Genomic DNA, 19,338 nt, shown 5'->3' with positions numbered 1-19,338 from the left:
TAGGACTTCGACATATTTCTTAAAAATAAATATTATACTTTAATTTTAATATATAGGTTTATAAAGTGTTTATAAAGGTTAAACACAAACTTACTTTGGTTCTCTCGTAGTCAACTTGAGTCCAAAAATATTGTCCACACTCTTGCGAGAACGTTTGGCTACTCAAAATCACAATGAAAGCTTTGAACTACTAGTTAAGGCTAACTTTCGGATAATCCGAACTTTTCAGAATCCGAACAGGCTGTCCCCCCAATTAGTTCGGATTTGCGGGGTTCTACTGTATAATGAATAATTTCATTATGCAAGTTCTCTTTTTTATATTTCTCGCATAAAATATTAATTCACTTTTTGACTTCTTCTTTATTTAACATAGAAAAACATCTAACAGCTGATGTAACATCTTTGTAGCATTATATTCTCTTTTAAAGATCTTGAGAAATATTATGGCATATAACATTAAATAGGCACTTCAATTCTGAATATCTCTTGCCCCTTTAAAATTGTTTTTTCTTTGTTTTTTGAAGACCAATTCTATAAGATTATTGCCTTCACAAAAAAATATTTTTTCTTTCTAGTTCAATTTCGCTTAATTTATTTCTTACGTCTCCAACAAAGCTCAAATGTCATTAATTCTACTCCAATTGACAACGTTTTGCTTGTTGCATTCACTCGTTTTAAAATTCCTGCCCAAATCAGTGTCAATGGAGTATCCAAGTTAACTTGTCTCAAAGGTATCCATTTTAGTATGCAGTGCCTTGGCTTTACTTCTAACTGCTGATTTTTTGTCTCTATTATTGCTTAACTGGAAAAACATGTTTGATGGATCCGTAGTTTTTAAGTAAAGAATTTACAGCGTCAAAAGTTTCTACATGTTTTGTTTTCATCGCTTCTAGGAATTCATTGCAAGTTTGGTCAGACAGATAGCTAACTGAACCTTTTTCTTTATTCGCATTCCGCTGTAAATGCTGAGCTAAGAAGTTGTTGAAAGCAAAAGCAAAGTATACAAGACAACTTAAGTAACTTCCCTTATGACGACTTGTTAAATTCTCATGGGAAAACAAAAAGCTAGTCCTTGAGAAGCAAGTAATTTAATGGTGACAACAACTCTTCTTAGGTCTTAGGACCTTTACTCAATAGTCAGTTTCGCGTTCTACTTGCTCTTTCAAGCCAGCGTCTACAACTCCAATTTAACTGATGATCCATCTAACTCCAACTGATGATCTTGTTATTAATGTAACCATAGAGTTCAGATGAAATTAACTTTCTTCGTGAGATTTGAGTAAACTATTCAAAGATTTCTAGTGGGTAAAATATACCCAAAATCAGTTAAACTATTTTTTTTTCAATTGAAAATAATTTGCACGGGTAACAATAAACAGCTTTAACACTTCTCTTCGCCTCCATTGGGTTTTACTCTATAAGAGTTGCTTTCATTTAATCTTATAATAAGCTTTGTCTCCAGCTTCATACATTTTTTTTACAATTTTCTAAGGAATCACTCTTTGGTTTAAAAGCTGTCACAGTTCTTATTTATCATTCTTAAAATCAGACCATATCGAAATCTCAGGCATTTTTCTCTATTTAAAAAAATATGGTCCTCGATTATTAAGCGGACTTTAATTTGTTATTAATAAAAGGAAGCGTCCCTACGGGCCCCTCCGGGGAACGGGCCCCTGGGCGCCCGCCCCAAGCGCCCAATGGATAAAACGGCACTGAACTGATGAATTAACTTTTATTAATTTGCATAGGCATAACCAGGGGGGGTTTTGGGGGTCATAACCCCCCCATTGGGATGTACTTTGAGCTTTATACGCCTAACACCATAGCCCTCAGAGACCTTCCAGTAGTTGTAACCCCCCCCCCCCTTAGGATCATCCTGGTTAGGCGTATGCTAATTTGTGCAGATGTGCCTCATATTTTCTGTGTCGAGTTTTTAATCTGACAATAGTCGAGATATCTTACTTTGGCATGTTATACTTAAATATGTATTCAGGTGGTGAAGGAAGTTCTTGATGTAATGAAAAATATAAATTTTTTGACATGCTTGAAATATTTTTCCATATTTTATTTATTCTAGCTTTGATGTCATTTATTGCATATGTGGATAAGATTTTAGTTAGGACCTCACCTTTTGTTATTGCATCTTTGGCTAACCAATCCACTTTCTCATTACCCAGTATACCGGCATGCCCTTTTGCCCATATAAATACTACTTCCACTTTAGACATTTTTTTTTAATTTTGTAGATTCAATTGTACAAATACTGACTTATTTGTTTAAGTTTGTTTTACTTTTGAATTAATGCAGTTATCTTTACTCATGAATGTATCCTCTTCTTCTTCAAGTGCCGTCTGCTAACGTCGGCTATCATTACAGCTATCTTTACCTTTGATACTGCTGCTGTAAACAGCTCAACAGAGTTAAAATTTATTGTATTTACCATTGTTTCAAATTGTTTGCCAGGACATAGTCATCAGCCTATACTTCTTCTGTCCTATATCTTTACCTGTATAATGATCTGTAGCAATGCATATTAGGGTGCATCGAAAAAGGCGAAAAAAAAATTTTTTTTGCAACGGAAAAGTAGTACTTCACAAAAGTTGCCCAATCAACTGTTTAGTATTTTGGTAAAATGTTTTCGAAATTGGAAAATATCTTCTGCCCCCCCAAGACAATTAAAAATTTTGAAAAAATGTTAACAGACGAAAAAAAATTTTATTTCGAAACGAAAATATAATAGCTCACAAAAGTTGCCTAACACACTATTTAGTATTTTAGTAAAATTGCGTTGAAATAAAAAAATATTTTCTGTCCCCCACGGCAACTAAAAATTAGAAAAAATACATTAATATGCGAATTTCTTTTGTAAGGGAAATGTAATACCTTATAGAACTTGAATAAATAAATTCGGTTTAAATTGGAAAATATTTTCTGGTTTCATAAGGCAATTAAAAATTTTACTTAAAAAAAGTATACCTACTAAAACATTATTTTTATAAAAAAAATAGCCTAACTTATCCGTCTCCCTGACGTCACCCAAGTTTTTTAATACTAAAATAAATATAAAGCAAAGTACAAAATTAGGTATATAAATATTACAAAAAAATAAGTAGGTATGGTAAAAGCATTCTATTCGAAAATGTCTTCCGATTTAGCATTAAAGTGAGGCATAGTTTTTCTGGAATCAATTCGAGTATTTATAAATCCATCCCTTCAGAAAATTCGCTTAGAAAAAAAAATTAAAAATACTAATATTGCTGAAAAATAACACTATCAACTTTTTCACGCTATTAGATATAACATTTCCAACTTTTATTTTTTCGATGCACCCTAATGCATATCTCTCATTTTACTTGTTTACTCTTTTTAAAGCGTTGTTGTTCATATAAGCTTATTGACCTAACTTGTTTTTAAAATTTTTCTATAAGCCTACATCTCAAACATGTCTATTCTGTTAATTACTTATATCTTTTTAGAATCCAAGCCTCTATTTCATATAACACGGAAAATACATAACACCTCAGGATTCATGCTTTGAGCTGCAGACTCATATCATTGCTGCAAAGTACTTTTCTTGTATTATTGAATTTTAATCGAGGTTTTCCTATACATGATTTCATCTCCTGTGTATAATCGTCGTTTGTATGTATGAATGTATCTACAAGAACTTATTTCCTCACTTAAAAATATGACTTTAAGGAATGAGTTTTTGATGTACTTTATCATTTTGATTGTCTTATAGAACATTCATGATTGCAATATACCTAGGGTGTCTCACTTTTGTTTTTAATTTAAGGAAACAGAATTCTTTGATATAAATTTCATATCCGTAAACAGGATGGGGTGTTTAAAGGTGAGATGTGGGAAACTATCAATATCATGGAAATTTATAGGTGTCTATTGCTAATTTCCCACCTCTACAAGTTTCATCTCTTTTTATTTCATAACATATCGATGGTGTAAAGGCCAAAGGGCGTAACCCTCAATTTATAAATTTTACAGGAGGCTTATAAAACTGAATTACTTGTACTATGTAGCTAGTATCAATATTCCATATTCTTTTTCTATGTAGCTAGTTTAACTAGCTACATAAAACATAGTACAAGTAATTCAGTTTTATAAGCCTCCTGTAAAATTCATAAATTGAGGGTTACGCCCTTTGGCCTTTACACCATCGATATTATGTTTTCTGCCTTTTGCATTATTTTGTCGGTTATTAGCGCACCCATCACTGTATTTGTGTATTTAGAAAGTAGGCAATGGCGCCAATAATAAAATGTATTAAAAAAATTTAATGAAATATTTGGAAATTGATATGAATTTTGCAGTTATTATCATACAAGAAAGCAAGTGATGTAATAATATATTTATGTAAGTCCCAGATAATAAAAAAAATCTCTATCCACTGATATAAAATCTTTTACATAATCACATTATATTATATATTTCACAAATGCAAAATTACATAATAAATACTGCTGATAAGAATTTGTTATTGATTGATGGATTACTTGATTATCTGTATTTCATGGCAAGCTATAAATAATAGAGATAAACAAATCTTTTTTTATTTTGTTTTTTGGCTTTGCAAAAAAATGTTTATCTATCTAGGAATCCTGACACTTAAGATGTTATAAAATATGGATCTTTTCTAAAAGGCAACAAAAACAAAACACTATTAAAGGTCACTAGAAGTCATTAGTCTAGTCAAAGATGGTTAAAGAATTTAAAGAAATTAATTCTAATCAACAATCCCTATCAAAAATAAAATATTCAGTTTTTGCCTGTGTTAGTGTTTCAGTGAGATTAGATACCTATTGATAAAACCAAATAAATAAACATCAACACATTAAGCGCCATGGTGGTCCTAGGGACTGATACAGGAAGTGCCCCATACGCCATGGAGGTCCCTAGGGACCTTTCCGTATTGACGAAACTGCTACTTGGCCCGGGGGATATTTTTTCAATATTTTGTTTAGCGCTTAACGTGTTAAAAGCAAGAAATTAAACATCTCTTTTGAAAAAGGATTACATCTAAGAAAACTGTAAATTTTCTAACTGATTTGGGTAATACAGTAGAACCCCACAAATCCGAACTAATTGGGGAGACAGCCTGTTCGGATTCCGAAAAGTTCGGATTATCCGAAAGTTAGCCTTAACTAGTAGTTCAAAGCTTTCATTGCGATTTTGAGTAGCCAAACGTTCTCGCAAGAGTGTGGACAATATTTTTTACTCAAGTTTACTATGAGAGAACCAAAGTAAGTTTGTGTTTAACCTTTATAAACACTATAAACCTATATATTAAAGTATAATATTTATTTTTAAGAAATTTTAAATGTCAAAAGTCCTATTAATCCTACATTGTCCAATTTTCTAGCTTTACTCTGTATAATAAACCTGTTTTTAAGTTTTTGTCTTGAATTTTTAAATTTTTTTTACTTTCCGTTGGTTCGGATTTGCCGAAAGTTCAGATTAGCGGGGTTCGGATTTACGGGGTTCTACTGTACTAATAACAGGTGATCTAACGTCATTGAATAAACTGTTGAGTAAAGAAGTTTTCTACAAAAATTAACACTGCCCTATACAGGGTGTCCAGACTAATTTATTCAGGCTATATCTCTAAAACGAATAGATATTTTCGAATGGGACAAAAACTGATATTTTCTATTTGTAATACACTTTAATATGGCGTAGAAAAAATCATCCCCTAAATATTCATCCCTTAGTTACGACCCCTAACTTTAATTTTTTTAACAGCACCCTCTGTACATTTTTTTATACTTTTGGATGTGATCTTCTATCGTCTATTCCAGCGTTTCCCAACCGGTGGGTCGCGACCCACTAGTGGGTCGAGGGCGGATTTTAGGTAGGTTGCGGCATGGCTCTTACAGTAGCTGAGTACAGTGACAGTGTTTCTTATTTTTTAATGTTTGCTACTTTTCCATTTCATATGATTGACCACACGTACAATATTGTATGCACGTACCTATATAAATATAAATCTTGTTTATTGTATAAATATATCATCATGGGTGGGCGATGAGTCGCGAATATGAAAAAACATCAGAAGGTGGATCGCCAGTCAAAAGGTTGGGAACCACTGGTCGATTCAACAGATTTTTTAAAAATAAAATCGGTTGGTAAATGATCAAGAAATTATCAGTTTATTTTTTATTTTTGATGTGTTCCAGACTAACTTACACAACTCATAAATAATGGCAATATCATTTTAAGTCTTCTACTTTAAAATGTATAATCTAATGAATTTTTGTTACTAAGCAACAACATTTTTGTTTAATTCATTAATATTTTTTATATTGTGACGACACCCGATTTGGGCGTCAAAACGTTAATAAAATCATTTTTTTAGTAAAATTGTGACTTATTTCCCATTAAAAATAGTTAATTGCAAAAATGCCACAAGAAAATAGCTTCAGAACAACATTAATTTATCTAGGCTATATCTCTTAAACGAATAGAGATTTTCGAATGGGACAAAAAGTGATATATTCCATTTGTAATACACTTTAATATAGCGCAGAAAAATCATCCCCTAAATATTCATCCCTTAGTTACAACCCCTAACTTTAATTTTTTTAATAGCACCCTGTATGTTATTTTAGAGTTTCGGATGTGGTCTTCTATCCTCTATTCAACAGATTTTTTTTAAATAAAATCGGTTTGTAAATAATTAAGAAAATATCAGTTTATTTTTAATATATCAGTTTTCTGTTAATTATGGTATAGTTATTAAAAATTAAAGTTAGTTGTTGTAACTAAAGGATGAATATTTAGGGGATGATTTTTTCTACGCAATATTAAAGTGTATTACAAATGGAATATATCAGTTTTTGTCCCATTCGAAAATCTCTATTCGTTTAAGAGATATAGCCTGGATAAATTAGTCTGGGACACATCACAAAAATAAAAAATAAACTGATATTTTCTTGATTGGACACTAGGTCACCCTGCATATTCTAGTCAACATCCCATACTTTCCTCTTCAAATATAATTTAAAAGGCCACATCCACACTTAACCATTCGCCTAGAATGAGTATTCTCATCTATACTGCCTGAGCCGAGAGTTGTGAGTACTTCAAAGTAAGCAGGCATTCATTTTATGCCCTGTGGGTAGGATAAAAACTATAGAGACACTTAAGGTAGAACAGCTATCCCGTCTCTACCTTGAACTCTCTCTTTTTATAAATAGAACATAATATAATCTGAACAAGCAATTGGACTTTTAAGTCCTAGGTTTTCACTCAACGTGGCCGGAAGTAGAACTATAAGTCGATATTTGAACTCTTTGTGTAACTGTGCATCAATTGATATACAATTTCACTAATTTTGACTCATTTTTGCCAAACTTCCGGTTATAACTTTTTAACCGGAAATTACATCAAAACCGGAACGAAATACTCGAGCTCGACTTTTCAATACTCTATGATTGATGTATCACTCCACATAACAAAATTATGTTCGCATTATGTTCAAAGTATTTCTGAGCCGTACGGCACAGAAACCTGGACACTCACTAAAAGAGAGGAAACATTGCTAGCCACCTTTGAAAGAAAAATCTTGCGACACATGGTTGCCTCAGAAGTCAAACGGTGTAAGTCAATTCTCCATAAAAATGTCTTATTGAAGTTTAACACACATTATTATGTATAATAATATTATTATTTCCTTGTTTGTATTTATGAATATGTTACCCATATTACGATAAATAAAGACGGTTTATTTGTTTTTAATAATTACTTATATTTCTGCAACTGCATTCAGAAACATCTTAGTATCTCATCTCATTTTAAACACTCATTGACTTACACCGATTGGCTTATGAGACATCGATATATAAGGGCACAAAAAAACGGAATTTGGCGAAGAAGGTACAACTTTGAACTATACAAAATATACCAGGATCCGGATATCAACATTCATTAACATAGGACGGCTGCGTTGGATGGGACATGTAGAAAGAATGAAAGAAGGCGAAATACCAAACAAAATATTTAAACAGATGCCAGTAGGAAAAAGAACAACAGGAAGACCGAAGCTGAGATATTTAGAACAAATAGAAAATGATATAACCTTAATAATAAAAAACTGGAGATAAAAAGCACGAAACAGATCAGAATGGAGAAGAATCCTGGAACAGATCAAGACCCAGAAAGGGTTGTCGAGCCAGTGATGATGATGATCATGTTCAAAGCATATATGTACTACCAAAATTCGTCGGAGTATAATCTTTTTAGTATATTTATATGCGTACTACATGCATAGCATGCCATAGCATGTACCTTAAAAACATTTTAAATTTCATGTTCTTTGCCTATACTTCAAAGAATTTTCTCGTACCGAATATACTGAGCACGTTCGAGTACATACTATCTCGGAATATTCGTAAAAGTTTATTCTTAGAATATACCGTTATCGAATATTCTTTAAAAGTAAGTATATTTGAGTATGTTGTTAACACATACTTATAAATACTTTTAAAATATCTTAAAAAAATATTATATAATAATGTTAACTTTATAGATTATTAACTTCGTTATTTTTAGATTAATTAATAAAATTTATGGATTTAGTTAGTATTGGACGAATTAATTTCTTAAAATTGCTTTAATTGTATGGTAAAAAAGTTTAAACATTAATTGTATCAACGAAACAAAAATGTTCGTTTTCATAATTGAAATGAATTTGCCCTTTCGAGGTTACCGTGAGTAATTTTTACATCGTTGGATTAGGTACATTCAGTTACAAAGAATTGAAACAATACACCATCTACCATTTTTATCACCAGATCGTAAAAGCAAGTATTTATAAAAGATCGGATCGGAATTATATCGACGTGATATGGGCCATTCCAACATCAAAACGTGCCAAAGCCCACAATCAACCAAACTGCCAACGGTCAGTCTCATTCTGACAATTTCCTACCTACATAGGGATTAAGGAAACAACGTTTTTATGAAAACGAAAACGGACATTGTTAAGGATGAAGACGAACGATAAAGTACTAAAAGGACTAATACATAATCTCTTTATTTTGTTTGCGGTGCTTCAAAGTATGATCCATTTTGGTAACTCAATATTACTTTAATAGTAGGTATGGTTCTTTTCATGAGCATTTTTCAGTGCGTCACAGTGTTTCGATTTCTCTCTAACGCATTAAATTGCATGTGACAGAAAAAACGCACGTCGCTGATTACATTTCGTCGGTGACATTTGTAACATTTAATCTAGTTGTCAATAGATGGCGCTAATAATATAATATTAAATAATATATTATTCTATATAAAAAAATTTAATCTGTACAATTTATAAGACTATACAAATCAAAGAAAATACCATTTTATAAATGCAATAAACACAATTGATTTGTTTTTATACCAATTTGCAAATAAAATGTGACAACTGTCAGATTTAACTAAAATGTCATGTTAGAATAAATGCAATAAATGTGTATTTATCACGGACTAACCTTTTTTCTATCATTTGTGACGCACTGAAAAATGCTCATGAAAAGAACTTTAAGTACATATACTTAAGTATATAAATTTTAGTTACTTATAGGTTAGTTTAGATAAATATTATATAATATTTATATAAATAACTAAAATTTATATATACTTACTTTTTAAGTAATATTGTCATGTACTAACTACATTCTCATATGCAGTTAGAATATAGAATATGTAACAACTAGGTACTTGGTAGAACCAGTAAAACCTAAGATGAGATTAGGTGATGCTGAAAACATTCTTCTGAGCAATATAGCACTTCCTTGGGATATTCTTAAAAGTATATTCTTCCCAGATACTAAAATGGTGTGCGGTAGTTTAGTACGTTCTAAGTATATAAATAGAAGGTTTATAGCACCTCCTTGGAATATTCTAAAAAGTATATTCTTGGCATATACTGAAAAGAAGTGCGGTAGTACATTCTAAGTATATACATAGAACGCTTAAGTACTGTAATGTAGTATATACTCAGTATCTGCTCTGCACATTCGTAATGGTAATTACTCATATTCTCAGCACATACTTTTTCTGAAAAGTATGTTCCATGAATCTACTAAGAACATGAAATTGTTATGTGGGATGTACTATTTTAGCGACTATAATGTGGCATTTCCGATTACACCTTTTTAACTGGGAGTGATATAAAAACCAGAAGTATATATTTATTCTAGTTTTGCTAAGACGTGTCGAGTAATATATCGCTTGTACTATTTCAGTGACTTGAAACCAGTACTTCTAGTTGCAACTCTGCAGTCGGAAGTCCGAGGTTAAATTTTTCATGTTTATTACCATCCTTGAATTATAAGCTCTCACTCAATGCTTTATTTGTCATTCTATCTGTCCTAATAACGTAGGAGTGATATTCTCAGACAGACAGACATGCATGAAACCGGAAGTATAAATTTGTGCTCGTATTGATAAGGCGTGTCGAATAATTTATCGCTTACAGTAAATATTCTGTTCAATGTACTTTTTTTGTTTTAGCAAAGTCTATAATGTTACTAAAGATGGTATTGGAGCTGCATTTAATTTACATGGTTTTGTACATGACCAACATGTTGCATATATCTACTACACAAAGAATACGTCCAAAATATATTTTGATGAGAAATTTGTTGAAGGAAATCCAGGTAAGTGTATTAAAGTTTAAGTTCAATTATTTATTCTTCTTCTTCTTTTGTGTAGACATGACTGTCTGTTTTTTCAATGTGCCACCAGTAAGTTGTCATTCTATCGTTTTTGTGGTCTTTCCACTGATCGTCTTCCTATTGGGGTACCGTCTCTCACTGTCCTTACTACTCTATTTGTTGTCATTCGGCTTATTTAGTCTTTCCATTCTACTTTTCTGTTTTTTACCAAGTTATTAATGTTGCCCAGCTTGCATCTCAGTCGTATATTCGCACTTCTAGCTCTATTCCATATAGCCCAGTAAATAACCGTTTTGGATCGTAATTTTCAGAGGCTACTTCGAATTGCATAAAAATTTGGATTTAGGTTCTACTTATCCTCCACTTCAAAGTTGAATTTGTGCCGTTGGTTGCTTTTACTTCGGGGGTGACAGTTACCCCTTCTCGGGGGTGAAAAAAATCGTGTTTAAAATAAGCTCGGAAATGGATAAATTGACTGATTATAAGCAGCTTTCGTTCTATAGAGTTTTTTATGTAAGCCAATACTTTTCGAGTTATTTGCGATTGAAAATGTTTATTTTTCGACAAAAAACTACGTTTTCGGAAGGTTTTTCGCAAATAACTGAAAAAGTAAATATTTTATCGAAACAAATATTCTTAGCAAAAGTGTAGCTTGTAAAAAAACGAAAAAAATTATGTATCAATAATATATAATTTAATTTTTTTGTCAATTTGCCAAATGATTTAATTTAATAAAAAATTTTTTGGACATCCTGTATAAATAATTATGTACATGTTTATATTACTGAATAGAGAATTGAAGAACCTTTCAAATGAGCCAGCACACGACCCGTATTCTCATTTAAAAAAATCATCGATTACGTCATCACGCCCAGATGGATGACGTCACTAGTATACTATATATGCCACAATATCATAACTTAAAAATAAAAACCGACTTGTTTTGGGATTTTTCCTTAAAGGCACCGGTTTACGAAATAACGAATTTATTCCTTTCATTTGCACCATACTGTATACACATGCAACGGTGGAAAATAGTGTCGCGCACGCTTGATTGGCAATTAAAAAACAAAGGGGTTTTTGATATTTTATTGCAAAAATCTCTTCGGGATTTCATCAATCGATGTTGAAAGAATATCTACCTACCTTGGCAACATTCAAATTTTCAGTTTTTCACATAGTTTTTGAGGGTTAAAAATGGGCGATTTCGCAATTTTTCAATTTTTAATCGCTTATATGTCAAAAACTATCGACTTTAGAGAAAAGTCACTAAATAACTTTTCTGTTCGGAATGATCCAAAAAACGTAAAAAAATTTTGCTCCATGCAAAAAAGATTATTTCAAGAAAAAAACAAAAAAAAACGTTTAAAAAATTTTTGACCAGCTTTTGGTCCTGGCAACATGCAAATTTGTTAAAAGGGATCCTTTTTGAGTAAGATTGTGCAAAAAATCCGAATTAGAATATTTTTCCTAGCGGATGCGCAGTGGCTTTCTGAACTATTAGTAATAAATAATTATGCAAAAGTATCGTAAATCTTTCCTTATAAACTTTTTATTTTGTTATATAAGAAATTATATACAGCTTGTCTACTTGAGTTGGAAACATATGGGAAACTTTTTTATTCTTAATTTTACGAAAAAAAGTTATTCTTTATAAAAAGTTCTGCATGCCCCAAAACCTAAGATTCAATTATCAGATATCAAATTTTCTCAATATTATACAAGGTATGTCAAAAAATATGAATTTCGGCTAAGGGTAAAGTACCTTTATTTCTCTCAATATCGAAAATTCTTATGATAAAAAGTTGTTTAGAATTAAAAACTAAGATGAAATATGCAATTACATGCTTCTTATTGAAAAAAAAATATTTTTCTCAAATTTATGGATACCCAACATCGTTTTTAATTATTACAAATATCATAACTCGTTTATTATTCATTTTACAAAAAAAAGTTATTCTTCATAAAAAACTTTGCATGGTCTAAAATCTAAGACACAACCATGATATATCAACTTTTATTAATTTTATACGAGGTGTGTCAAAAAATATGAAATTCGCTCAATATTATAGCACCTTTATATTTCACAGTATTTCAATTAGAAGGATGTAATTGCATATTGACACATAGTTTTTAATTCTAAACAACTTTTTTAATAACCGTTTTCAATATTGTGAAAAATAAAGGTACTTTACTCTTGAGTGAAATTCATATTTTTTGACATAACTCGTATAAAATTAATAAAATGTCATATCTGTTGGTTGAATCTTCGGTCTTAGGACATACAGAGATTTTTATAAAGAATACCTTTTTTTCGTAAAAGTAATAATAAAAGAGTTATCGTATGTGTAATGAATAAAAGCGAAGTTAGTATCAGTAAATTTGAGAAAAATTTGGAAAATATTTTTTTCCAATTAGAAGCATGTAATTACATATTTGAGCTTGGTTTTTATTTCCAAATAACTTTTCATAATAAGAATTTTCGATATTGGGAGAAACAAAGGTACTTTACCCTTATCCGAAATTCATATTTTTTTACATACCTCGTATAATATTGAGAAAATTTGATATCTGATAATTGAATCTTAGGTTTTGGGGCATGCAGAACTTTTTATAAAGAATAACTTTTTTTCGTAAAATTAATAATAAAAAAGTTTCCCATATGTTTCCAACTCAAGTAGACACGCTGTATATTTATTACAATGTTTATCAATTATGATATAAATAACATTACTTGGTAGTTGTGCACTTAACAGGGTAAAAAAGTTAATTATTTTGGAAAAAGTTATTCAAAAAGTTTATAAGGAAAGATTTACGATACTTTTGCATAATTATTTATTACTAATAAAAGCATTTTTTATTCTCTTTCTTTAAATCAATATGAAAATATAGCTCATGATCTTCCATTTGACACCTGTGGAATGGTTCTAACGTCATTTTTTTCTGACTTATGTTATTGCAAAAAAGATGCTCTCTGAGATAAACAATTAAAATAAAATTTAAACAATTGAATGAATCGCTTTGAAATTTGTATCACATATTAAGCACCAAAGAACCCTCATTTGACAAAAATTTCAAACCTCTACACTAATTTTTACAACAGTTATTGCGAAATTAATTTTTTTTGCAATTCCTACCTTTTTTCGTAATTATAACAATAAATGAGTATATCAAACTTTGTAATATTTCATTTTAAAGCTTTTTCCATAATCTCAAAGATATTTTTACTAAAAAAATCATAAGTTTCACTGTTTTCCATTGATTTGAAAAAAAAAAGGGAAAAATGCTATTCTTTGACAGTTAATTGTTTATAAATAAAAATGGCCGCCAGATCCTACGCAGGAAATAGTTACAATTTGTTCCTATAGGTATTACTTGTCGAAAAAACGCTTCAGTACCCTGGCTGCTGAAGTGTCACGAAAAGGGTATATTTTTGTCTTATTACCCTGGCCTACAAAGTTTGTCAGACTAGACACCGTTAAGCTATTAACAAATTTTCAGCTCGCTATTAATAAACTTTTTTTGATATGCGGGATCCAATCCTAATAGGACAGTGCAGTTTTGTTGAATATCAACGTAAAAAAGTAAATAAAAAGTATATTTGCACACTTAGCTTTCACTTGGCAATGATAATCCACGTTCTGATACATAAAACGACTCCGTCAGTAAACATTTATTTTACAGAGTTCGCATAATATTGTGTGCACTCTGCTGATAAGAATAATAATCATTTTTATGTTAATCTTTACTAAGAACCGAACCACTTATGAGATCAATGTGAAAACATGTGCTGATGCTAAGATAAATAAATCTTTCATTTCAAGAAGATAAAAACTTCAAGTAGGTATTTGCACCATGGGATTCACGAAAATTTAAGCTATGTAGAAAAATAGTTTACTAAAGAATTGTAGTAAAGTATACTTTTGATAATTTTCGTTATATTCGTCCAGGATATCAACTATCTTTCTTTCTCCCCTTCCTTGTACCCTATTAGGGTGTCGGATGACATCAAATATCAAATTTTAGTAGGCTTGGATCCTGCGTACCAAAAAAAAAGTTTATTAATAGCAAGCTGAAAATTTGTTAATAGCTTAACGGTGTCTTGTCGGACAAACTTTGATGTATGGGTACACTGGAACAGGGGAAGGTTTAATTGTGGAATAAGTTAAAAATTTGGAACGTCAGACTACGAAAACGTCTCATGTATTTTGTCGGACAGAACTTCCATTGATTTGTTACCCTTTCATTAATTAAACTCTCATGCAAAGATCAGACTGGTATTTATCACCAACTGGACATTTTAATAAGTCCGACACATAGAACATGTCAAAAGACAGGAATTATGACAGGTGATAAATAGCAGTCTGATTTTCGCATGATTAATGAAATAGCCCAGTAAATGAACGGGAAATACGGCAATACCGTGTAATTTTCAGGGGCAACTCCGAATTGCATGAAAATTTGAATTTAGGTTCTACTTACCGTCCACTTCAAAATTGAAATTGTGCCGTTGGTTGGTTTTACTTGGGGGGTGACAGTCACCCCTTCTCGGGGGTGAAAAAACATATATGCTCAAGATAAGACCGGAAATGGATAAATTGACTTTTAAGCAACTTTTGTTATATAGAGTTTTTTATGTAAATCAATATGTTTCGAGTTATTTACGATTGAAAATATTTATTTTTCGACAAAAAAACTACGTTTTCAGACGGTTTTTCGCAAATAACTCAAAAAGTAAGTATTTGATCGAAAAGAATATCCCTAGCAAAAGTGTAGCTTATAAAACACCAATGCTGTATCAGTAAACGTTAAGTCTATCAGTCGAGTAAAAACAAAGTTGTAGCTCATGAACAATACGTTCTTATTCGTCTAATTCCAAATCAAATATTTCAAGGTGAAATCACCGAAAAATTAAGCACTTTTCGGGAAAAACCCATTCAAACTTTTTTAAAGTGTTTATAAAAAGCTTTATTCTAATTGTTTATAAAAGTTTCTAGCATTAAAAATAAGCGAGTTACGCTAAAAAAAATGTTGGGACTTTTTTTTGGTAAAAAATCATGAAAATCTCCCGTGTTTAGCTCCCCAAATGAAATTCATCGCTACCGCTTTACAAACAATTTAGTGGAGTCACTGAAGGTTTTCACCTCCGATTTTGTTGAACCTTCATAGATTTTCATGAAAATTGGTGAGTAGTTAGAAGATACTTCAAGGAACAAAGGTGACATGATGCCAACTTGCGGTTTTACCCTGGGGGTGGATGCCACCCCTTCTCGTGGGTGAAATTTTTTTAATTAAATATAATACCAGAAATCGATAGAGGGCCAACATCTAAGCAAAATTTGTTATACGTTATTAACATAAATCAATACTTTTTGAGTTATTAAATATCAAAGATTTTATTTGTTCTTAAAAAAATGCATGTTTTAAAGCTATTTTTCACGTACATATTACTCAAAAACTAAAAGCTTTTGTAAAAAATCTATTATTGCCAAAATTAAAGATAATAAAAAATTTAATACACTCCCCACTTAAGAAATAAACTAATGTTATTTCAAAGTGAGTTATGGGTAGTTGAATGTATATTTTTTTCGACGAGTACTCAAATCTAAGTATTCAAGCTTAAATAACGGGAAAACAATGCATTTTATAAAATATGTCTGTTAAATACTTGTCAAAGTATTTCGAAATACCTATTTAGTTTTTAGGTGAACCTGATATCTTAAAAATTAACGGAGTTATTTACAAAAAAAAACAAAAACATTTTTTGGAAAAATTTGTTAAAGGTACATTTTGAAACATTTTGGTGCTTAAATTTTAATGCTATCAACTTGTTCGAGGGCTTATTTGATAGATATTTGTATGAACTTTGACAAATGCTTAATAAGTTTATGTTATAGAATGCATCATTTTCCCGGTATTTAAGCTTGAATACTTAGATTTGGGTGCTCGACGAAAGAAATATACATTCAACTACCTATAACTCACTTTTAGTTAACATTGAAAGGTTTTTCTAGTGAGGAGATTATTTTATTTTTTATTAGCCTCAATTTTGATAATAATAACTTTTTTGCAAAAACTTATAGTTTTTGAGTTATTTATGAAAAATCGGTTAAAAACATGCATTTTTCTCACGAAAAATTAAAATCTTTGATCTTTAATAACTCAAAAAGTTTTGATTTATTTTAATAACTTTATATAACAAATTTTGCTTATAATTTGTCCCTCTACCGAATTGTGGGGTTATTTTTAATAAAATTTTCACCCTCGAGGAGGGGTGGCATCCACCCCCAGGATAAAAGCGCAAGTTGGCACCATGTCACCTTTGTTCCTTGAGATATCCTCTAACCACTCACCAATTTTCATGCAAATCGATGAAGGTTCAACGAAATCGTAGGTAATAGGTCATATCCACCTTCAGTGACTGCACTAATTTACTTATTTATCTATTTTTTTTATATGATCTGTCAGTTTCACCGATTTAAAGTGCTTATTTTTGAAAGGGTTATAATTGAAAAAGCTTGAACGGGTCACTTAGCACGAGTGTATGCAAATTTTGAACGGCCATAATATCTTAACCAATTTTTGTCGTTAGTGAAAAACAAAATAAAACTAGCATATTTATAATAGCAAAACCTACATTTTTTTACTCTTGTAAGATTTTTCTTATCACTAATACTTTTTAAGTTATTTTGAAAAAAGGAAATTTTTCAAAAATTTTTAGAAACTTTTTTTTAACTATAAAACCAAATTTTTAAAAAAAATAAGCACTTTAAACCAATCAAACTTACAGATCATATAAACAATACACATACAGTTAAAATAAATGGTAAAGCGGTAACGAATAATTTTATTTAGGGTGCTAAATAGAGGGAGGTTTTTACGATTTTTTCTACCAAAAAAAGGGACAAACTTTTTTTTTCAGTGTAACTCGTTTATTTTTGATGCTATAAACTTTTGTAAAAAACAAATATAAAGCTTTTTTTAGATACACTTTAAAAATGTTAATAAGCTTTTCCCGAAAAGTGCTTAATTTTTCAGTGATTTCGCATTGAATTATTCGATTTGGAATTAGACGAATAAGAACGTATTTTTCATGATCTACAACTTTGCTTTTACTCAATTTTATAGACTTTACTGATACACTATTTTTTTCGTTTTTTATAAGCTAATGTGTATTTTTTTCGATAAAATATTTACTTTTTAAGGTATTTGCGAAAAACGGTCTGAAAACGTTTTTTGTCGAAAAATCAACATTTTCAATCGAGAATAACTCAAAACATATTTATTGACTTACGTAAAAAACTTTATAGAACGAAAGTTGCTTATAATCAGTCAATTTATCCATTTACGGGCTTATTTTAAACACGCGTTTTTTCACCTCCCAACGCGTTTTTTATTAAGGGATGACTGTCGCCCCCCAAGTAAAAGCAACCAACGGCACAAATTCAACTTTGAAGTGGAGGGTAAGTAGAACCTAAATCCAAATTTTCATGCAATTCGGAGTTGCCCCTGAAAATTACACTCCAAAACGGTCATTAATTGGGCTAAAAGGGTAACAAATAATTGGAAGTTCTGTCCGACAAAATACATGGGACGTTTTCGTAGTCTGATGTTCCAAATTTTTAACTTGTTCTACAATTAAAACTTCTCCTGTTCCAGTATTCCCGTACATCAAAGTTTGTCCGACTAGACACCGTTAAGCTATTAACAAATTTTCAGCTTACTATTAATCAACTTTTTTTTGGTACGCGGGATCCAGGCCTATAAAGGCAATATATTATCATTTTGCAATTAGATAACAAATAGTTCTCATGCACAGGATGTAGATAAACTCTTATGCAATGTAGGTATATTAACATTTATGAAGATTCTGAGTCAACGTCAACCGCACTCATCTAATTACATGACTGATAAGTTTTAGTAACTTGTCAAACTAAGTTTCTCTTCTCTTTTTTATGTTTTTGTTGTGACCAATTCTATTACATTAGACATTTCCAGCGAGCATTCTGTTGATAGCGAATATGTGGTAGTCGCTGGGAGCCATATCTGGTGAATATGGTTGCTGCGGAAACAATTCGAAGCCCAATTCATGTAGATGGTGCGTTGTCTTGATGAAATAGCACTTTCTTGCGAGAGTGTTGTTCTGAAGCTATTTTCTTGTGGGATTTTTACAATTTTAACTATTTATAATGGGAAAATAAGCCACAATATTATTAAAAAATGATTTTTATTAACGTTTCGACGCCCAAATCGGGTGCCGTTGTTAAAATACAAAATACTACTAACATAAACAAAAAAGGTTGTTGCTTAGTAAAAAAATTCTTCTAATAATTTATTTAATTTGACTCATTTATATGGGCAATTCAGATACATATGATACATTTTAAAGTAGAAGACTTTAAAATGATATTGCCAATATTTATGAGTTGCGTTCCTGGGACGACTTTACTGAAAGATAGTTCATTCGATTACATGAAATCAATCCCAACTCAAGAATATCCGTCACAAAAAAATCATAGCATGTGATCTGTCTTTAAAAAGACAACCACATGCAACGGTGACATTAAAATTCTCGCGTTAGAGATCTCATAGTAAATCACGAGGGAAAACCAGGAAAAACCTCGTGATACTATCCCGACATCGTAAGTATTTGGTCTTACAT

At 30.9% G+C, this 19,338-nt stretch overlaps 1 protein-coding gene across 1 annotated transcript in view; it reads left to right on the top strand.

Annotated features, from left to right (window-relative positions):
- The window catches only part of LOC126887472 (cation-independent mannose-6-phosphate receptor-like), a 114,799-nt gene that overhangs the window by 1,607 nt on the left and 93,854 nt on the right, over nucleotides 1-19,338 (top strand). The window contains exon 2 of the mRNA XM_050655022.1: nucleotides 10,513-10,658. Within this exon, the coding sequence (XP_050510979.1) occupies nucleotides 10,513-10,658 (146 nt within the window). The remainder of the gene's footprint in view (nucleotides 1-10,512; nucleotides 10,659-19,338) is intronic.

This window comes from Diabrotica virgifera, chromosome 6, assembly GCF_917563875.1.
Source record: "Diabrotica virgifera virgifera chromosome 6, PGI_DIABVI_V3a".
NCBI lineage: Eukaryota > Metazoa > Arthropoda > Insecta > Coleoptera > Chrysomelidae > Diabrotica > Diabrotica virgifera.
This window is presented reverse-complemented; position numbering and strand designations above follow the sequence as displayed.